Genomic DNA, 19,651 nt, shown 5'->3' with positions numbered 1-19,651 from the left:
CAGAAACAGCCACAAAAGCAGCTTGTGAGCACCAGTTCAGTGCCACTTACCCAGGTGGTGACAGTGCCAAGTGCCACATGGTGTGACCAGTCCAGCACCTGCTGCAGGAGCTGCTGCACCTCTTGGTAAATGGGAGCAAACACAAAAGTGAGCTGCAGAGACATCAGGGATGTGGAGACCAGAGCACAGCACAGCTTCCTCTTCAGCCTAACCTGGAATCCAGCATGGGGCACAGGTGCAGAACAGAGGGATCAAACAGAGGGAACACCAGCCTGGGTGTGAGCCAGGGGTTTGGGACAGCCTGTAGGAGCAGGAGAGGGGCAGCAGGAGCTGCTGTTTGCTCCTGAACACTCCATGCCTGCAGCAGGTTGGGACACCCAGCTCTGCTCTGTGCCAGCACTGAGCAAGCACCAGGCTCCAGGGATCCCTCCCATCCTCCAGGGATCTCTCCCATCCTCCAGGGATCTCTCCCATCCTCCAGGGATCCCTCCCATCCTCCAGGGATCTCTCCCATCCTCCAGGTACCCTTCCCAGCTCCTCACCCCACAGTTCCCAGTTTTATGGGGTAGCCACGGCCACATCTCCCCTCGGTGGCCCCGAGCGATGCGTGCCCAGGTCCCGGCCGATGCCAGGGAAGCTGGGGCTGTGCAGGCCTGGCTGCTGCCAGCTCTGCCTTGGCAGCAGCTGCTCTGGGCTTGCTTTTTGCTGTTCCTGACAGTGCCAGATGCCTCTGTGTCAAAACAATGGCACTTGCACACTGACTGGGAGCCTCTCCCTCGCTCCCACCGTGCTCCCGCTCCCAGCAGAGCCAGAGAGGGCTGGGAATGGCCAGGGGGGCAGGAGGGCTCCAGGCAGGGATGGAGGGGCACTGAAGGGCTCCAAACCCAAAGTCAGAGGGAAGCTGGAGCAGCAGGCACAGCTCTCACTCCTCCAAGGAGCTTCCAGTGTCAGGCTCAGGCAGAAACACACAATATTATGATATTGTTATTAATATCAAAGCCATGTCAGCTCCAGTGGCTGCTCCTCGGGGCTGCCCCCACTCCTGCACTGGGGGATCCCACTTGGATTTCCAGCCTGTTTCCCTCTCCCCCAGTAGTTCCAGTCACCATTCCCAGATGTGCACTGAGCATTGCTGATTGCAGCACTGCCCCTGCACCCGAGGAGCACCAACACCCTCAGGAAGAACTAAAGTGCCAGCACTGTGCAGGACCAGGCAGAACTTCTGCAAGCATATTCCAACATGAGCAAATCCTGCTTCAAACGGTGCTGCCAGGTCCCTTTGGGCTCAGCAGGTCTCGTATCCCCCCATCTGGAGCACCCCATAGCTCTCAGGGGCACCAGGAACCAGCCTGGCAACAGGAATTGCCATGCCTAGACTGACAGACTCACAGAATCCCAGACTGGTTTTGGTTGGAAGGAAACTCAAAGCTCATCCCAATCCACCCCCTGCCATGGGCAGGGACACCTCCCACTAGCCCAGGCTGCTCCAAACCCTGTCCAGCCTGACTTTGGACACTTCCAGGGATGCTCTGGGCACCCTGTGGCAGGGCTTCCTCACCCTTGGAATAAAGGCAGGTGCCCTCTGAGAGGTGCCAGGGCCCCAGTGCCCTGCTCTGCTTTGCCAGGAGTATCCCACCAGCACATTCCCTGCCCTAGGAAAGGACCAGGAGACACCCAACCACCTGAACTCATCCCAGCTTTATTTTCTCTGCAGCTCAGACACACAGGGATGGAACCAAGGTCTCCACAACAGCAACTCTTGGATAGAAAAGATCCTTGTGAATCTCCTGTGGCAAAACCATCCCTGGGCAGAATCCATGGAGCAGGCAGGGACTGACACAGCCTCCCTGGGACACAGCAATCAGCCCCTCCACAGGAATCCTTGCCTGCATCCACTGGGAATTCCCCAGACATTTATCACATTTTCCACACCAGCTCCAGCACGGGAGCAGTGTCTGTAGTGCAACATCTCCAGGTTTGGAGGGACCAAGCTTAGTCTAAAGTAAGATTTTTCCTAGGAATTGTACTCCTGAGGAACAAAGGGAAAAGGGGAGCAAGGGTTTGATCTCAGTGCTCAACAACTCATTTCACTGAATGCTCATTGTGCTCTAGTCAGACACACTGCACTTCCTAGAAGGAAAAAGGAGATTTTGGGAGATATTTAAACTCTGAGAGGTCCAAGGTAGTGCCTAAACCTCCCAACTACACAGTCACCAACTGGTTAATGCTGAAATGTTCTATGTATTAAAAAAAAAAGAAATTTACTATCATCTTTAATTTCTGTGACTCACAGCCCAGTGTCCTGAACTCTCTGGATGCAGACATTCCTGTCTGCACCAACACTTCCCATCACTCCTGTTTAATCTCACTGATTTGACAGAGAAGAAGAATCCTGACATTGCTTTCCAGATGCATTTCCAGGCACTGGCTCTAAAAAAAGGGTTATTTCTCTGAAATCCATCTGAAGCACGACAGGAGGAGGATGAAGCCAAGGCCATCTCGCTGCTCGGTGCCGAGGGTTTTCCGACCCCTTGGAAATCTTGTGAAATCTTGTAGTTAAGGGGATCTTCCAGAGCCTAGGGTGTGGAGATCAGTGCTCTACTGAGCTCACCTGGGCCCAGGAATCCCATGGGATGGACCAGGCAGGGCAGCAGGAGAGGTGGGATATGGCCAGGGAGGGGAATGAGGATCCCCAGTGCCACAGGGAGGGAAGGAGGGAGAGAAAACCCTGGGCAGAAGCCAGAAGCCTGTGCAGGAGCTTGTTTTAGCAGTGAGGTGAAGGGCAGGAGGTGACTGGCTTTTAACCTTGTCCCCAAAAGGGCAATGCCATGGCTCTGCTCTGTACCAGAATCCCAGCAGGGCCAGGATAGTCCAGGAGCAGCCCAGTCTCTCCTCTCTCCAGCCTGGGCCAGGGCAGGGCTCACAGCAGCTCAAAGGACCAAAGATGGGAAGCTGCAGAGACACTTTATGAGTGTCTCAGAAATGGCAGGAAGGATCCACACCTTCCCAAGCCACCCCCTGCAAAAGCTGCCTGCTCCAGGCAAACACCAACTGACAGAAATAAGGCCAGAAAGAGACAAAGCGACAAAACAAAGAGTTTGGCAACAAAGCAAATGTGGCCATTACACAGAGAGCCTGCCCTGGGTCCAAACAACTCCCTAAGAAAGGGCCTGCAAGCAAAGGGAAACTTCCATCCCAGAGGGATTCTGCCAGTGGAGGTTTCCAGAGGATTTGACACATTCCCCTGGTTCCAGAGAGGAACCTGCCCCACCTGAGCACCGTGCTGGAGAGCCAGAGTGTGTGCCAGCTCCTCTCCTCTGGAAGCCAAGGAAAATGAAACCTTTCCTGCTCCTGAGAAATTGAGACATGACTCTTTCTGTCCCAAGGCCTGGTCTGGCAGGAGCCTGGCAGAGGCACAGCTGGCTGAGCCCACCCCTGCTGCTCCAGCCCTTAACCTCCAGCATTCCAAAGCCTTCCTGAGAGCCACAGGGTCCATCTGCTCCTGCTGAAGCTGCTGCTTCCCTGTGATTCCTTCTCCAAGACACACCTAAGACCCTGCAGGAGCAGGGACATCTGGAATCCCCCTGTCCTGAGAGAGCAGTGCCCATCCAGGCACTTCCAACGCTGCCATCTCCTCGTGGGCTCTGCCATCCCTGTGCCTTTGTGCAGCTTCCCAGACTCACTTCCAGCCAGCCCAGTTCCTGGGGAAGGAAAAAGCAGCACTCCCATGCCCAGCCTGCTGGGGGGGTCTCACTGTCACTAATCTGGGTGGCACTTGGAGCATTCCTTCCGTGCTCCCTTGGGGTTTGCTTTTAAGGACGATTTCCATGGGTGTCAAGTGAAGGGCTTAATGTCAGGCCCATCCCCTCCTCCAGCCTGGAGCCGTGCCTAAGTAAAACCAGCCCTGAGCCCAGCAGCTCTTCCCTGGATCCCTGTGAACCTCCACTAGCAGCTGCCTCTCCAGGCCTCCAGCGAGCACTCAGCTCCCGCCGAGCTGCTCCGGGCTCCACGTGGGAAGGGCTCCCCCTTCCTGCAGCAGCTCCAAGCCCCATCCCGAGCCCAGGCCGTGCCTAGGACAGCTCGAAGCCGGTGTTCATGCTGATGGCGTAGCGCAGCTTCTCCCTCAGGATGCTCTTCTTGCTGTAGTTGGGGAGCTTGAGGAGGTTGAAGCAGGTGGAGGAGGTGGGGAGGCGCCCGCCCGGCTCCTTCTTGCGGATGGTGAAGAAGCCGCGCAAAACGCTGCCCAGGGTGTCCCCCGTGTCCTGCAAGGGCACACAGCTGTCACCTCCCTCTGTGGGCTCCTGGCACAGAGGCACGGGGCAGAGGCGCCAGCACAACATCTGGCACTGGGAATAGGGAGAGCCACAGCCCAAAGCTCAGTTTCCCACCCTTCTCCAAGGAGCTTTGCTGGTAACTCAATGGCTGACATGGGCAGGGTGTGCAGGGAGACAGGAGGGACACAGGGAGATCCCAAACACAGCCCTGGAGAAACCCAGGGAATCCAGGCAGAAGAGTCTGGAGCTGCTCTGTGTGTGTGTGTGTGTGTGTGCAGCCATGAGCATCCTATTGGGGTAGGGCTGTTTTCAGGTACAGAATCCCAGAACGGTTTGGGTTGGAAGGCACCTTAAAGCTCATCCCATTCCATCCCCTTGCCATGGGCAGCAACACCTTCCACTATCCCAGGTTGCTCCAAGTCCCATTTAACCTGGCTTGGGAGGGACCTCTCCAGGGATGGGGCAGCTACAGCTCCTCTGAGCACCCTGTGCCAGGGCCTCACCAGCCTCACAGGGAAGAATTTCTCCCTGATATCTAATCCTAACATCTCATCTTCCCACGTTAAGGGTCTCCAGGTGAGATGGAGGGGAGGAAGCTGGGCAGGGAATTCCCAAGCCCTGAGAGCAGGATGCCTACCTGGTCATCAGACACTTCCACGCAGCGGATGGAGAAAGGAGGCTTGAGGTAGGCAAAGCCCAGAAGTGGAGGCCTGGAGCAGCTGGTGACAAACTGCAAAGTGCCACATGGTGATGATGGGAGAACAACAGCCACACAGTGACACAGTCCCAGCACTTCTGGGACTGGCACTGAGCACCCCCCAGTGTGTGTCTGACAGCCTTTGGGGAGTGCCACCTCTGCAGGGCCACTCATGGTGACACCACAGCATCCACAGAGCTCTGCTGGGCACTTCCAGGTGTCAGGAATTCTGGTACTCCTTCAGAGAGCACCCAGCTAACTGGACAGCAGCCCTGGCCCCACCACCCCAGATCCCAGCTGGGCAGGGATGGCTCCTCACTCACCTTGAGGAACATGGCTCTCTCCTCAGGGCTGAAGTCGTTGGCCAGGATGTCCCAGAGCCAGATGATGACACGGTGACTGCCATGGAAGCCCCCGTAGTACACCGTGTGTTTCCTGGGGAGGGAAAGGCTCTGACAGGCCTGCCTCTGCAGCAGGAGGGGCACAAGTGCTGGAAAGGTGGGATGGCTTGGAAGGGTCCTTAAAGCTCATCTTGTTGCACCCCCTAATTCCAGTAGCCCAGGTTGCTCCAACACCTGCGATGGGTCAGGGTTCACTGCTGACACTGAGCCCCCAGCACTCCCAGGGCACTTGGTCAGAGGAAAGGGAAAAGCAGACAGGAATTCTGCTCCCAGGAACCAATGGAAGAAAGGACCCGTCCCAAATTAGCCTTAAGGAACACATTCCAAAGCTCTGCTCCTCCAAGTAGGAGCAGCAGAAATTGTGGCCAAGTCACTGTCCTGCCACCTCCCAGGAGCTCTGCAAAGGAAAAGCTCAGCTCCCAGGCCAGATGAGGGATGCCCAGCAGCCCCAGGTGTCACTTACTTCAGGTCCTCGAGGTCGATCTCAGCGTTGTCCCCGGAGATGAGGCGCTGCAGCTCGGGCGCGGAGAACATGCGGATCCACTCGGGCTTGATGATGGCCCTGAAGCCACCAATGAGGGCAGAGGTCTGGCTCTTGATCTGGGTGTGCATCCGGAAATGAGCCATCAGGTGGATGTAGCTGATCCTGGGTGTGAAAAATGCATATTTTATTATTGGTTTTGGAGAATATGAGGATCCACTCAGGCTTCATGATGGCCCTGAAGGCACCGATGAAAGCAGAGGTCTGGCTCTTGATCTGGGTGAGCATCTGGAAATGAGCCATCAGGTGGATGTAGCTGATCCTGGGTGTGAAAAATGTGTGGTTTATGATTGGCTTTTTGCAAATATTAAAATGAATACTAGATGTGTTATGTTAGAAAGTCACGCTGTATTAGTTTTTTTTAGTAGTGCGTTAAATATAGTTTTAGGTTATAACATAATGTTAAAATAAAAACTATGCTATGTAAGACACTTTTTTTAAGGAGAGGACTTGCAGTGAGATAGCAGCCACAGGACACCTAAATCTTTCAGAGAAAGGGAATTTATTGCTCTCTTATCAGAAGAAAGGAACTTCTTCCCACCTCGCTCAGCCATGAAGATATCGTTAGGATTCAGAGGAAGAAGTTGATGCTGACCTGACAGAATCCTGTGTTTGAATGGAATTTATGCATCAAGTATGAGATGTATGAATATGCAACAGGCTATTGCTTTTAAGGGTTAATCCTTTGTTAATGTGTGTCCTTTTTCAGGCTTATTTTGCCCAGAAAGAGGTACCCAGGCATCTGTAACTGTTTGTTTTTATTGTCTCATATTGTCCTAATCCAAACTGTCCAAATTATTGTTACTCTAATTATATTGCTATTTTTATAACCATTTTGTTATCATGAAACTTTTAAAATTTTAAAAAACAAGTGATTGGCCTTTTCACACCATGGGACAGGCAGGTGCCACGGGGGACATGGAGCTGACAGGGACACCCAGCACTGAACTGGCCCTGATGAGCTTCTCCAGCCCCAAAAGGACTGGGGCAGCCTGGACAGGGCTGTACTTCTCCCTCCAGGCCCTGGTTTTTATTTAAGCAGATGAAGATGATTTATCTGCCTCTTTCCCCTCCTCTGGGACTCTGCTCATTTCTCAGAGCTCCTGCCCAGCTCAGGACTAATGGGCTTTAATAACTCCTTGATCAACCTTGGCTTGGACAGAGCTCCAAGTTCTTTTAACAGCTCAGCTCTCCTCTAGGTCTGACCAACAGCTCACTGGGCTCTGCTGCCCCATGGCTGGAGAAACATCACAGCAAAACCATGAAGCAGTTTCCCACCTTCCTGCAGGATGTGGGAAAGGTGAAGCTTTTGTTAGAGAGAGGCTCTTCCTCTTCTCACCTCCAAGCAAAACACCTGAACTTGCTGATTCTTCTTCAGTAGCTCCCACACAGACCCCACCCCAATTGCATTGCCTGGGTTTTTGGCAAGGTCACCTCAGCATCCCCAGGCAGAGCTGTTTCCAGATTGCTGCCATTCCCAGCACTTCTGCTCCCTCCCAACTCCCAATTTGGGTGCAAAAGCTTTAAATTTCTGCTATAAATTACTAGAGCAGCATCCAGGACTTTCAACTTTTTTCCCCCTGAGCTGACTTGCGACAAGCCAGAGGAAAATCCTTTCAAATGCAAACTCCCTGGTCAGAGCTGGAGAAGAGAAAAGCCTGGAAACATCAGACTGCATAGCACAGATCCAGGTGGGATCCAGCTTCCATTTGTCAGGGAAAAGATAACAACCCCCAGATCACCAGTTCAAACACACATTTGCTTAATAGATATTTCATTCTGCTTTTATGAGCACTGAAGGGGATAGGGAATGGGAAAAAAAAGAAGGAACAAAAAGGTGGGGTTGGTTTTCAGGCTCCGGAGTTGACATTTCTGATAACGATCTAAAAGCCGGTTATCTGTGAAAACAGCCCCGGGGCTCGGTGTCTCCTCTGATTTCCTGGCTCTAAAGAACGACTGTCGAGTACATTTGAATTCAGCACTGTCTGCTCGGAACACGGTGCTTTATACAACTGCCACATGTTATCATTCTGAGGAGATCTGTCTGCTCCAAGGTGTCTTTGAGCATCTGTGCCCTCTGTGTTCACGACTGTGTGCCTGAATTGCTTTGAATCCATCTGTCTGTATCCATCACCATCATTAAATCCTGCAAAATCTCCCTGACTGGGTGCCTTTGACCTCAGAAGTGCTGTTTCAAGAAGTAAATTGTCAATTTTTATTTTGCAAATCAAATTTAATACAATTTCTGCCGATGAACTGTAACCAGCAAATTCTATTAAGATATTTATGTGCTCCTTCTGCTCCAATCTATCTCAATTCATTCCAGATGCAAGCCCAAGGAACCAGAATAAAGTATTGTGCAGTGGTGACCTTAAAAATCTAATTGCTGTACTTACTTATTTTCATTGGTAACAGGAATGGTCTTCCCTCCAGGAACAAGTTCATGGCAAACCAGCTGAGGGAAGAAATGATTGGATTGCTAATTACTGCCTGGAACCACAATGGAAGGAAATGCCATGCTAAGCTGTTACCTCCCCATAAAACATTTATTTTTACAATAAAACAGCAGGATTTAAAATTTAAGTAATAATCCCGCTTCTGCCTTGAACCAGTTTCACTTAACTATTAACAGAGTAATTGAACAGTAGGAACTGCAGCTCTCCCACCAGTGCAGCCAGCCCTTCTCCAAGGAAGCCTCCTCTGCAGTCTGATCCATCACTGCTGAACCACACACAAATCAATTCCAAGAGCCCTGGGGGACTGTCACAATCCCAGAATCCAGAGGCTGAGCAAGCTCAGAGAGCTCAGCCTGACAGCACAACCCCAAGCTCCTGAGCCGCAGGTCCCATGCAGGAGCTCTGTCCCTGCAGCCGGGCGCTCCAGGCAGGAAGGCAGAGAGCCAGGAGGGATCTCCCAGTGCCTGCTGATCTCCTGCAGCTCAGGGCCAGGGCAGGACCCTCCAGGTGCTGCCTGCAGAGTCCCCACTCCTCTTTGCCCACTTCACAGAGGCCTCTGTGTGCGGCTCCGGGAGAATTCCAAGGTCAGACTGAAGGCAGCACAGTGAATGACCTCAGCTGTGACATGGCTGTGGCTGCAGGGACACTGAGTTCAGTCAGGGTAACCTCACCTGGCTCCTTCAGCACGACCAAAGCACTGGGGAAACAGGAGTGCCTGGGTTATTTTATTTTTAACCTCAGTGAACCACAGCCTGCAGCGTCTCATTGCCGGGCTCCACATCCTGCTCCTACCTTCATTTTTCACATGGAACAACCCTCCAAGCTGAAACCTCAGCAATCCTGCAGCAGCAGCAGGTGTCCTCCATGGCTCCCCATGGAATTTGCAGCAAAAAGCATTTTTATCTTATCTCTCTCCAGATTTTCCAGCTCTGCACACACAACTTCACAGGGCTCAAGTGAAACCAGGTGCCTCCAAGTCTTCCTAAGGGGCTGCCAAACAGCTTTTCATTCTCTAGGCCAAGAGACCTCCTGACACACTTGGGAGTTTCCCTGACAGAAACATCTATGTGGGAAGAAAAGGAATTTCTCCCTATTGACAGGCTCTTCTTTTAAGAGGGGAACACCAGTTATGCAGGGGAAGCATTAAACACTTTTCAACCCTGGAAGCAGAAAAATTAAGGGTCAGAGGGGAACCTTTTCTTGTGGAAAAAGCTGTTTTCTGCCCACAGGTACATATTGAATCCCATGGCTGAGTTCAGACAAGCTGAGAGGACAAAGCAGAGGTAAGGTCCAAAAAATCACTGAATAAAAACCTACCTGACCCATCACATCTTCATCATAGGACAGTGTCAAGCCCAGGTCACTGATATCACCATCATAACGCTGGAGAACAACAAGGAGAAGGAAAAAAGAAAGGGAAAAAAGGTCAGGGCTCAGCAGCAGAACCACCAGTCACTCCCAGTTTCTAACAACAGGAAGCAATCAGGGAGGTAAATGACAGGAAAATTCTTGCTCCAACCTTAATTGAAGTGAGATTTTTATAGAACTCTGAGTCCAAGGAGGGCAGCTCATCCACGGAGCTGTAGAAGACACTGTGGTGGTGCCCAAGGAGCTGACTCAAAAAGAAGGAAGCAAATGGCACATCCACAACTATGCCCTGTGGACAAGAAGAATGCACAGGTAAGGTCCTGCCACACACTTGTGTTTATGGCATCTTTGGTTACCTGCAAGGCAGATTTTGTGATGTGGAACAAGTGCAAAGAGCACTTTGCAAGGCACCAAAATCAGCTACAAATCCCACATTCTCTTAAAATCCATTAATTAGTAAGGCAGGTGCAAAAAGGCACTTGAGGAACTCCATGTGTTCTTTAAAAGAACTGCATTGCATGGTTTGAACTGAAAGAGGAGAAATTTAGTGAGATACATGGAAAAATCCTTCCCTGTGAGGGTGGGCAGGCCCTGGCACAGGGTGCCCAGAGCAGCTGTGGCTGCCCCTGGATCCCTGGAAGTGTCCAAGGCCAGGCTGGACAGGGCTTGGAGCACCCTGGGACAGTGGAAGGTGTCCCTGCCCATGGGAAGGGGATTGGACTAGAAAGTTCCCTTTCAACCCAAATCATTCTATCAGAGTCATTCTGTTATTTCATCCTCCTTTGTGCCTCATGTCCCTTTAAGGTATCCACAAATGGATGTTTGTAAGGTGGAACACCAAAAAACCAGGCTGGTGTCCCAGCACCATGAGGAACAATCAATGCATGACCCAGGTTTTACCTCCAAAATTATTTTAAACATATGCCTAAAGAAATTCCAGTCTGTTCCACTAAGAGGATCTTTATCCAAGCCATTTTCCCAAACTCCACTCTTCAATAAAACCCCCCCAAGCAGGACAGGTGCCCTCAAAGGCACCATCACTGACAAGATCCCAAGCTGGTGCTCCTGGCTCACCTCATACACAGCCTTCCCAAGCATCTTCCCCACAAACTCAAAGAGCTGCAGGTAGTTCTCATGGATGTAGGATGTTGGGGATGGATACAGCCTCTCATCACCACTGGTGGTCTGCACAAAGAGATAAGAGCCCAGTGAGGCAGAATGGCTTTGCCTGCACCAGGTCACCTCAGGTGGCACCTGTGTCCTACCTTGAATAGGTTCAGTGCAGGGTCAAACACCTTTTTAATGATTTCTTCCAGGAACTCTTTGAAGACCCCATCTTGATCAATACCAGCCTCATCAACCCCCAGGTCATTGACAAACTTCACCCTGATCACTCCCTTCATGGCGTTCTGGGAAAGCTGCCGGAGCTGTTCGTACCCATCCTACACAGAGCAGAAAATCCAGAGGATAATCCCAGAGAGAGACACGTGAAACACCCATCCAGAGATGCAGCAGAGACAGGACACGGGCCCACCAAAGAAATCTGAATTTGTCATATGGTCTTGAGCTCAAAAAACCAGCATTTTCCGAGTCAAAATTCCAGGTTTGCAGCAGCCTGAGCTGAACGAGGATCCAGCATTCTCCTGGAATGTCAGCTCTGGGTGTGGGTGCCTCAGCAGCCACAGAGAAGGTAAAATCACACCTCCCTGCCCTGTTTTGTCAGGCCAGGCTGCTGCCCTGTGGGCTGGCTCGTGTCCCTCACCTCGAGCATGCGGGAGCGGCGGATGGTGATGTGGGTGACGTGAGGGGACGCCGAGCTCGTCTCCACCAGCCCCAGCTTCTCCTTCTCCTTGGTGACCATGTTCCTGAAGAGCAGCACCCTCTGCACAAAGAAAGCAAATGGACAGTCCATGGGGATCCTTCATCCTGCAGGGCAGCAGGGGTTTGGGAGGCTCCTGACACACAGAACTGCTGCTGGTTGTCCTGATCCCAGCTGTTCCCAGTGGTGCCACTGTCACCCACTCACTGCGTGCAGCTGCACACACAGATCAGTTCTGTCTCAACACAGAGATCAAGGCATTTGAAGGAAATGCACTGGGAAGGGGTGAGGACACAGATCAGTCCTCTCTCAGTGACAGAAATCAAGATATCTAGAGGAAATCTGTTGGGGAAGGTGAGGATGAAGGAGAAGATTTTTATTCAGCTGGCATTTCAAAAGAAGCCCCATGTCACAAAATGCTCCAGACATGTGTCCCTCCCACCCCAATGGTCACCCAGGCTATTGATTCCCAGCCTCCACCCTCTGCCCCCATCCCACTCACGTTCTTGTGGGGAATGACATGTGGGATGTACTGCAGGAGCAGCTGGGCTCGTTTCTTGTCCTTGTCCAGCTCCTGGAAGAGCACACTGGGCTTGAGGTCCCTTGACAAAGAAAGGCAGAGATTCAGAGATCCCAGGTATGAAAGAGAGGGAACAGGCAGTGATTCCAAAGATGACTGCAGTGCTCAGTTTACACACTAAGAAGGTAAAAGGGGCCAGGGACACCCAAGCTCTTGGGTGCTGAGTCAGTTTTCAAAGCACCACCTAAACCTCCCACCACAGAGAAAAGCACAACACGAGGGGCGTCCTCAACTGCAAATACAGGCAGCAGTTCCACCTCGATCCCACAGGCAGAATGTCAATAAGGAATCCCAAATCAGGCTCCCCAGAGGATGTGGGGCAGTGGGACAAGCCTGGAGCTGCCCAGGATCCCTGCCCTGGGCCACTCACTTGCGCAGCCAGTGATCCTCGGGAGCGAAGCGCCGGCGACAATCCCGCTCGTACAGCACCATGAGCCAGCCATGCACAGAATGGAACAGCTCCAGGGTCTCCCCTCGGGCATTCTCTGCACAAAAGGAACAAGGCAGCAAAGTCCAGGCACCCCTGGCACCAGCAGGAGCCACACCTTGATTATCCTCCCCACAGAAACATCACTGGGGTGCTTTCCTGATCTGCACAGCCTCTGGAGGGAAGGATTTTGTGCCTCTGGGAAGAGAGATGGTCCCTTCTTTAAACAGAGCTAATCAAAGCCATCTCATTTCACATCCAAGCTGGATATCTCAGCTAATTACCAGAGAGCTGAGCTCTACCCAAATTATACCAGCAGAGAGATCCACAGCAGATTCTACAGAGACCCAAGCAAGCTGCTCTGCCTGGTCACAGCACTGCCCTGCTCTTGTCCAACACATGGCCCAGCCTTGCTAAACCTCATCTCTGCCAAAAACCAACATGCCCATCATGTCTGTTACAGAAATCCTTACTGGAAATAGGGAAGTGCTCTGGATTTGGCACAAAGCATGATCATGGCATCTGGACATCAAAAGACTGGGACATATTCCCACATTGAAGTGCTTTTTGTGCCAAGGAATAATTAGCAGAAGCTTCAAATTCCAAAATTAATGCCATTTGTGGTTCTAAGAGTAACATCAACTCAATCTACTAAAAGCACTCACCTACAATTCCATCCCAGATCATCTTAAACACAAAGGAATTCAGGAAAGAGGAGATGGTCACCAGCTCTTCCAGTTTGAATGAAATCTGCTCTTCGTAGACCTCGATGTCATCCAGAATCCTGTCAGAGCAAACAAATGCAAATGCACAAGTGTAAATTTAATTCCCTGTTGAAATTTTCATAAAGGCACATTATCCTTTAGCAGCAGCTCTTATTTCTATGACAACTGACACCCATGAGGATCCAAAGTCATAAACAACCAAACCTTATTTATGGATTTTGACTGATAGCAGATCCTCACAGAAGATTATATGAGAGGCTGAGATACAAGCAAAGTCAGTGTTTCAGGCTTAAAAAAACCTTTTCCATTCCAAAGAAAATTTTTATTTTTTTATTCAAGAGGAGAGAATTGTCTCTAGTGACCAGCAAGGGCAATTTTCCACCCCCTTTCCCACTTTCTGTGTTGTTTCTTTTCCTCTTCCTGCCCAGTTTTGTCACCAGCTGCAAGCAGCACATGGCTGAGGGGAAAAAAGTCCTTTTGAAGCCTTTTATTTTTCAGGAATCAATCCCAAAAGCTTGCTGCTTTACCCTGCCTACTTATCTTCATGAAAAGACATAAACCCTTGAATGTTTCTCTTGAACCTGAAGGAACACAACAGCTCCATGTCACAAATCCAGGGATCCCCATCCAAGTGCTACCTACGTGATGAGGTGACGGGAGCAGTCACAGAAGAGCATCAACATGGCCAGCAGCCTCTTGGATTCCTCTGTGTCGTTGTTCAAACACTCCAAAAAGAGTTTCAGGCCTCCCTGTGGTCCCAGCTCACAGATGAAAGCCCACAATTTGGGCAGCAGATCATCCAGGTAAGTAAGACCTATGAAAATATAAAGTGCACCCAGTAAAGCTCATTCTGCTGCTTGTGGAAGCTCAGAGAGGTGAAGCTTGAAGCTGAAAAAGCCTTTTGCAAAGCAGAAGAGGAACATGAGCATCCCAATTGGCTCCCAGGCCTGTCTGCATTAACAGGAGAGGGACAATCATCCAGAAAAGCACAAAAAAACCCCCAAGCTTTTAGTGAGGCATTGCTTGCACATCTTAAACCTCTTCCCCCTAATTCTTTTGCAGCTTTAGAAAATAATGAATTCCTGTGATCCCATATCCACCTTAGGGATGAGAACACAACAGGGCTGCACCCATGGTCACTACAAAGCACCCAAAGCTCTGGACTCACTCCCTGCTCTACCCAACAGACCAAAACAGTGATCTCCTCCTCCACCCCTTCCCAAGACAGGCAATTTGTTCTCAAGACATATGAAAGCATTCAGTGTTCCCATCACAGAAAGATTAATATTGCCAGGCTCCCCAAAAACCCTGACTCAGGCTGAAGATTGAGAGGGAGTAGGCAAGGTTTCATGAGAGGAAAACTTGCTTTAATTTGTATTCTTGAGAGTTTGTGCTTGATCAAGTGGTGCTGAATGTTATTGATCCCACGGATGATTCAGGATGGAACAAGCCTTCCCCAGCCAGTCAATAACGTGTTGGCAGTGATAAAACTCCCAACAAATCAACAGAAATAAGGAAAAAAAAAAAAAAAAGGGATTTGAGCAGCAGGGAGGTGGCCTGACCTGTGAGGATCTGCAGGCGGATCTGGGTGAGGGTGGTCAGGGTGGTTTGGTACAGGACACAGATGCTGCAAACCTTCTGCACCTCGGCAGAATCCACGCGCTTCCCTCCCACCGGCTTCAGGATGTTCCGGACCGAGGCCGACTTCTGGAAAGCTCTCTTGAACAGGTCTGGGGGCAGCAACACAGGAGGAATGCCAGAAGGCAGGGTTAGATGGGATTTTGGGAAGGAATTCTTCCCTGTGAGGGTGGGGAAGCCCAGGCACAGGGTGCCCAGAGAAGCTGTGGCTGCCCCTGGGTCCCTGAAGTGTCCAAGGCCAGGGTGGATAGGGCTTGGAGCAGCCTGAGACAGGGGAAGGTGTCCCTGCCCATGGCCCCAAATCCCTTCCAATTCACACCATTTCACAGTTCTGTACATGCTCTACAGGACAAGGTGAAAAGAATGAGCTGTGAGTGCCCTTCCAACCCAAACCACTCGTGATCCACAGTCCTGACCACAGCAAATAACGACCACAGGATCCTGTGTTATGAGCAACAGCTAGAAAATATCAGATTTACAGTTATCTTATCCCAAATCCTTTTCTGCAGGACCACCACACCTCACAGGTGCAGGATCCAGCTTCACCTTGCTTCCCACATGGGAAGCTGAGCTCTCATCTTCCCTTGGAAGTCTTAAGTTTTGCCAAAAGCACTTCAGCTTTTTGAAAAGAAACTGCTAAAATAAGCAAATATTTTTCTAGCACTAAAGAAAGAGACTTGTCCCAGGTCACAGAAGCATTCCAAAGAGGAATTACAAATAGGAGGCATCACATCTCCACCTAAGCAGCAGCAGCTGCTGCAAGTAATTATTCAAAGCTTTTGGCATAAGTGGAAAAGTCAAAGCTCTGCAAGTCAGGGAGAGAGATCCACATAAACACACACACACACAGACAAAAAAATCCCAAAACCCTCCAGAACTGACTTTTCATAGGAAGGCTGTTCTGAGGGGAGATTGGCTGTGCTGGCAGCTGAGCTATCTCCTGATTTTCCAGCAGTTTCTTGCTGAGCACATCATTGAAGAGGATGCGGATCATGTGGACCCCCCAGAGGTGCTGCAGCTGCTTGGTCAGCAGGGGCATGGACTCGTTCAACCTGGAAGACAGGGCAGGGGGACAGCTTAGAAGGCAGCTTGGAATAAAACACCAGGCAGTGATACTGATCCATATAGCTCATAATCCCAACTGGAATATGCACCCACCCATGGAATAGTCTGTGCAGGAATGCTGCAGTTTATTGTGCAGCTAGAACCTGAAAGAGCTGAGAAATTATTCTCTCTGTTCATCTCAAAACATACAAGACTTTACAACATATTAAAAAAATTAAAAATAAAAGGAGAGGCTTCATCATCTCTCCCTGAGAGGTCCTTCCCACTCACCCATAATCCACAGTCTGTGAGAACCAGCCCAGCACAGGGTGCCAGTGGGTGAGGTTGGATTTCTTCTGGGACACGTACTTCTGGCAGTAGGAGAGCATCTGGATGAGCACCCCCACAAAATGAGCTGTCTCCTCCTCCAGCACCTGGTCATTCAGGGAGCCCAGGAACACCAGATTGCCTGGAGGAAGGACCAGCACAGCAAGGCTTAAGGAGGAACAGATGCTGTGGGACAGGGGTGACAGGTCAGTGAATGCTCTCCCAGTCCCAGGAGAGGATTTGTGTCAGCAGTGATCTCAGAGGCCACCCTGCAGGAAGCCATTTCCAGCACACATCAACCCCTGATGTGGCATGTCCCTTTGGCCACCTTCCCACCAACACCTTCTACAAACTACTAGAAGTTACAACCCACGGTTATCTCAGAGTCCCAACTGGTAATCTTGTTACTTTTGCAGAAATGTGAATTTAAATATGTAGCAGCATTTAGAGGATGGAGATCCAAGTCTGCCACACTCCAAGACTTGCTCAGAGTCCAAGTGAAAAGCTGGCAGAGATGATGCATGACATGGGTACAAGAACAAATCTCTGGCCCTTCTTCCCTTTGCAAAGGTCTCAAACCTTTTCTGTAACATCCCAAAACACACCTCACTTATTACTTAGAGAAAACTATCAAAATAGCAATTAAAAATGCTGAGTTGGAGGCACCTCTGCCTCGTGAAAAAAAGAAGATCTGAATCAAAACTCTATTTCCAAGGCAGCAGAAGAGGTGGAGGTGCTCACCCAGCAAGCAGAGGGTGTGACTGCCCTCCAGGCACACGCACACGTCCCGGCACTGCGACTCCCGGCTCAGGAACAGGATGAACTTGCGGAAGAGATCGTGGGATTCCATCACTGCCAGGCGCTGGAACACAGCATGGAGGGGCCACTGAGGCTGGAGAGCAGCACAGTCCCTCTCCTCACCTGCCAGCAGCACCTGGCACTGGCTTTTCTTCCCAAAGAAAGCAGCAAGTTGAGGCTGTTTTAGTGTCAAACACTCTGCCCCATAGAGTGTTTGACACGGAGCTGGGCTGGGAAATAAAACCCCTGGCAGGTGAACAGGTCATGCTGGAGATAGAGCCAAATCTTTGCCATGATCTGTCTGCAAGAACACAGGATTTGCCCATTTGGCACAAAACCTGCCTGTCTGCACCAAGCAGATTGAATTGGATTAGTGGGCAGCACACTTGTCACCCCCACAGAGCCTCTGCCACCCAGAAGGGTGATTTTGGCTTTGGGTCTGTCTGTGGTTATGGAAAAGGAAGAGCAAGGACATGAAAAATTCAAGCTGTGGGTCATATATGCCTTTATTATTTATTTATTTAGGTATTTTAGGGCAGTTCAGCCCATCATCCCACTGGTGTTAGTAACTTCTGCATTAGAAATCCAGAGTATTTGTAAGGCTTTCACAACAGAGAATTGAAACAGGCAAAGAGAAATGCCAAAACTCTGTTCCAAGAGCTAGTAAAATGGAATAACAAGAGCCCTGATGTGATAATCAGTCCTCTGAGATCACCCACTTACCTCAGGGGTGAGGGTAGCAAGGTGAGTCATTATAGCAGGCACAGACATGACATGGATCAGGAAGGACCTCAGCAGATTGTCTGAGAACTGTGCAGCAACCACAGGGCTACAGAGAGAGAGAGAGAAATACTTCAGAGCTCCACTCAGCCTGGGAAAGCAACACAGCCTCCAAATGAGCCATCCAGAACTGGATCCAGGGAATTCCCTCAGCAAGAACCACAGACACAGGGAATGGGTTGGGCTGGAAGGGAACTTCAAGCTCAGCCCATCCCACACCCCTGCCATGGGCAGGGACCCCTTCCACTATCCCAGGTTGTTCTAAGCCCTTTCCAACCTGGCTCTGAAGCATCCCAAGGAATATATCAAAAGATCATTCACTCACACCTCTGTTCTCAGAGCAAGCTCACCCTGAACTGAACTGCACCCTCAAGTTTAGGCTCACACTAATTCCTGACTTAAAACCACTCTAATCTGAAAAAGGGTGACAGCAAAGTGAACCATTTGCCTAAAGCAACTTCTTTCCTCAGGGTGATATTCTCAATGGCAGAAAACCACCGAAAGAATGAGAAGTCTTAAAAAAAACCAAAAAAAAACCCAGTAAAAAAGGACAAGTTTGGCTGCAAATCCCCCCAGGCTGCTCCAGCTGACTCACCGCAAGGCGAGGGAGAAGATGGCAGTTAAGGAACCTTTGGACAGGGAAGGTCTGGATCTTGCCAAGCCATTAGTTAGCAAAATCTGGAATGGAAAAAAAGAAATAAAAATATAAAAACCCTGTAGTACTCAGAAAAAAAATACTATTACTCCTGCAAGAGATTAAGGTTATTTAATGCAGAGAAAAAGAACAGCAGAGCAGCCTAAAATCCAGTTCTTACAAGTTGTTTGGCACAGCTAGAAGGGCTTCAGGTTAATAATGGCAGAAGAGAGATACTGCAATGAAATCAGACACTCTGCAGGACTTATTTCCCTAGAACCTGTGCTCACAGGCTTTAAAAATTAACAGGCAAGGCTCAGAGTTTGGTAATGTAATTCTTATTTAAAAGATTCATTACATCAGTTCCTTTTCCCAGCAGAGCAGCAAACAAACCCAACCAATACAATGTGGCAGCTGCAAAGCTTGGCAAAATTATGTAGGACTTGTCCCTGCTCATCTCATGATGAGGTGATTGAGCAGGATTTAGGTTCAGCAGCAGTGACAGAAGGGGAAGGGTGGATTTGGTCTCAGGTGAGGACACTGCTTTACTTGAGAAACTTGAGAGATTTTTGCTCTGCTTGAGAAAAATATAATCATGCACAAATCACCAGCAGCTCATCCCTGAGACCCCAGCACAGGCCCAAAGAGCTCCTCAGGAGAGGGGCACAGGCAGGGCTAGGACTGGTTTGGGTGGAGCTGGGGCTGGGGCAGCCCAGACTGACCTGCAGCACGGAGTAGAAGCCCTTCTGGTTCAGGTGGCCCATGATGTTGGCACAGATGTGGTTCATGGCAGGTCTCAGGGTCTCACCTTTGGGTTAAAGCACTGATGTCACTCCCACAGGAAGGTTTGTCACTGCCCAAGCCCTCCTGACACAAAGTCCCTGTCCTTCTACACAAACCCATCATTCTGGCAGTATTTCACACTGTATTTTTCAGGCTCTAAGAGTCTCATTTCCTCCCACTACTTGTCTGCTCTTTCTACACCTATTTCCCACAAAACCCCAGAACTAGGAGCACATTCCCTTATCCTCTGAACACTTCTTGTGTGGGGGTTTTTGGAATATTATAAAATGCTGTAACAGCTGTTTGTGTCCTAAGGGAAACAGCCTAATCCCAAGGGGAACCAGACTAATCCCAAAGGA

At 50.2% G+C, this 19,651-nt stretch overlaps 1 protein-coding gene across 1 annotated transcript in view; it reads right to left on the bottom strand.

The window, feature by feature from the left end:
* Positions 1 to 1,683: 1,683 nt before the first annotated feature.
* UBE3B (ubiquitin protein ligase E3B) overlaps positions 1,684 to 19,651 on the bottom strand; it is a 21,418-nt gene continuing 3,450 nt past the window's right edge. The window contains exons 8-28 of the mRNA XM_054645561.2: positions 19,232 to 19,317; positions 18,471 to 18,553; positions 17,819 to 17,924; positions 17,039 to 17,159; positions 16,262 to 16,439; positions 15,809 to 15,978; positions 14,851 to 15,018; positions 13,931 to 14,102; positions 13,229 to 13,347; positions 12,507 to 12,621; positions 12,059 to 12,158; positions 11,500 to 11,619; positions 11,003 to 11,179; positions 10,812 to 10,922; positions 9,889 to 10,026; positions 9,687 to 9,752; positions 8,310 to 8,368; positions 5,836 to 6,018; positions 5,295 to 5,406; positions 4,912 to 5,004; positions 1,684 to 4,262 (exon numbers count right to left, since the gene is read on the bottom strand). Coding sequence (XP_054501536.1) covers positions 4,071 to 4,262; positions 4,912 to 5,004; positions 5,295 to 5,406; positions 5,836 to 6,018; positions 8,310 to 8,368; positions 9,687 to 9,752; positions 9,889 to 10,026; positions 10,812 to 10,922; positions 11,003 to 11,179; positions 11,500 to 11,619; positions 12,059 to 12,158; positions 12,507 to 12,621; positions 13,229 to 13,347; positions 13,931 to 14,102; positions 14,851 to 15,018; positions 15,809 to 15,978; positions 16,262 to 16,439; positions 17,039 to 17,159; positions 17,819 to 17,924; positions 18,471 to 18,553; positions 19,232 to 19,317 — 2,669 coding nt within the window. The 3' untranslated portion in view covers positions 1,684 to 4,070. The remainder of the gene's footprint in view (positions 4,263 to 4,911; positions 5,005 to 5,294; positions 5,407 to 5,835; positions 6,019 to 8,309; positions 8,369 to 9,686; positions 9,753 to 9,888; positions 10,027 to 10,811; positions 10,923 to 11,002; positions 11,180 to 11,499; positions 11,620 to 12,058; positions 12,159 to 12,506; positions 12,622 to 13,228; positions 13,348 to 13,930; positions 14,103 to 14,850; positions 15,019 to 15,808; positions 15,979 to 16,261; positions 16,440 to 17,038; positions 17,160 to 17,818; positions 17,925 to 18,470; positions 18,554 to 19,231; positions 19,318 to 19,651) is intronic.

Source organism: Agelaius phoeniceus, chromosome 18 (genome assembly GCF_051311805.1).
Source record: "Agelaius phoeniceus isolate bAgePho1 chromosome 18, bAgePho1.hap1, whole genome shotgun sequence".
Classification (NCBI taxonomy): domain Eukaryota; kingdom Metazoa; phylum Chordata; class Aves; order Passeriformes; family Icteridae; genus Agelaius; species Agelaius phoeniceus.
The sequence above is the reverse complement of the archived record's forward strand: the minus strand, read 5'-3'. Positions and strand labels throughout refer to the sequence as shown.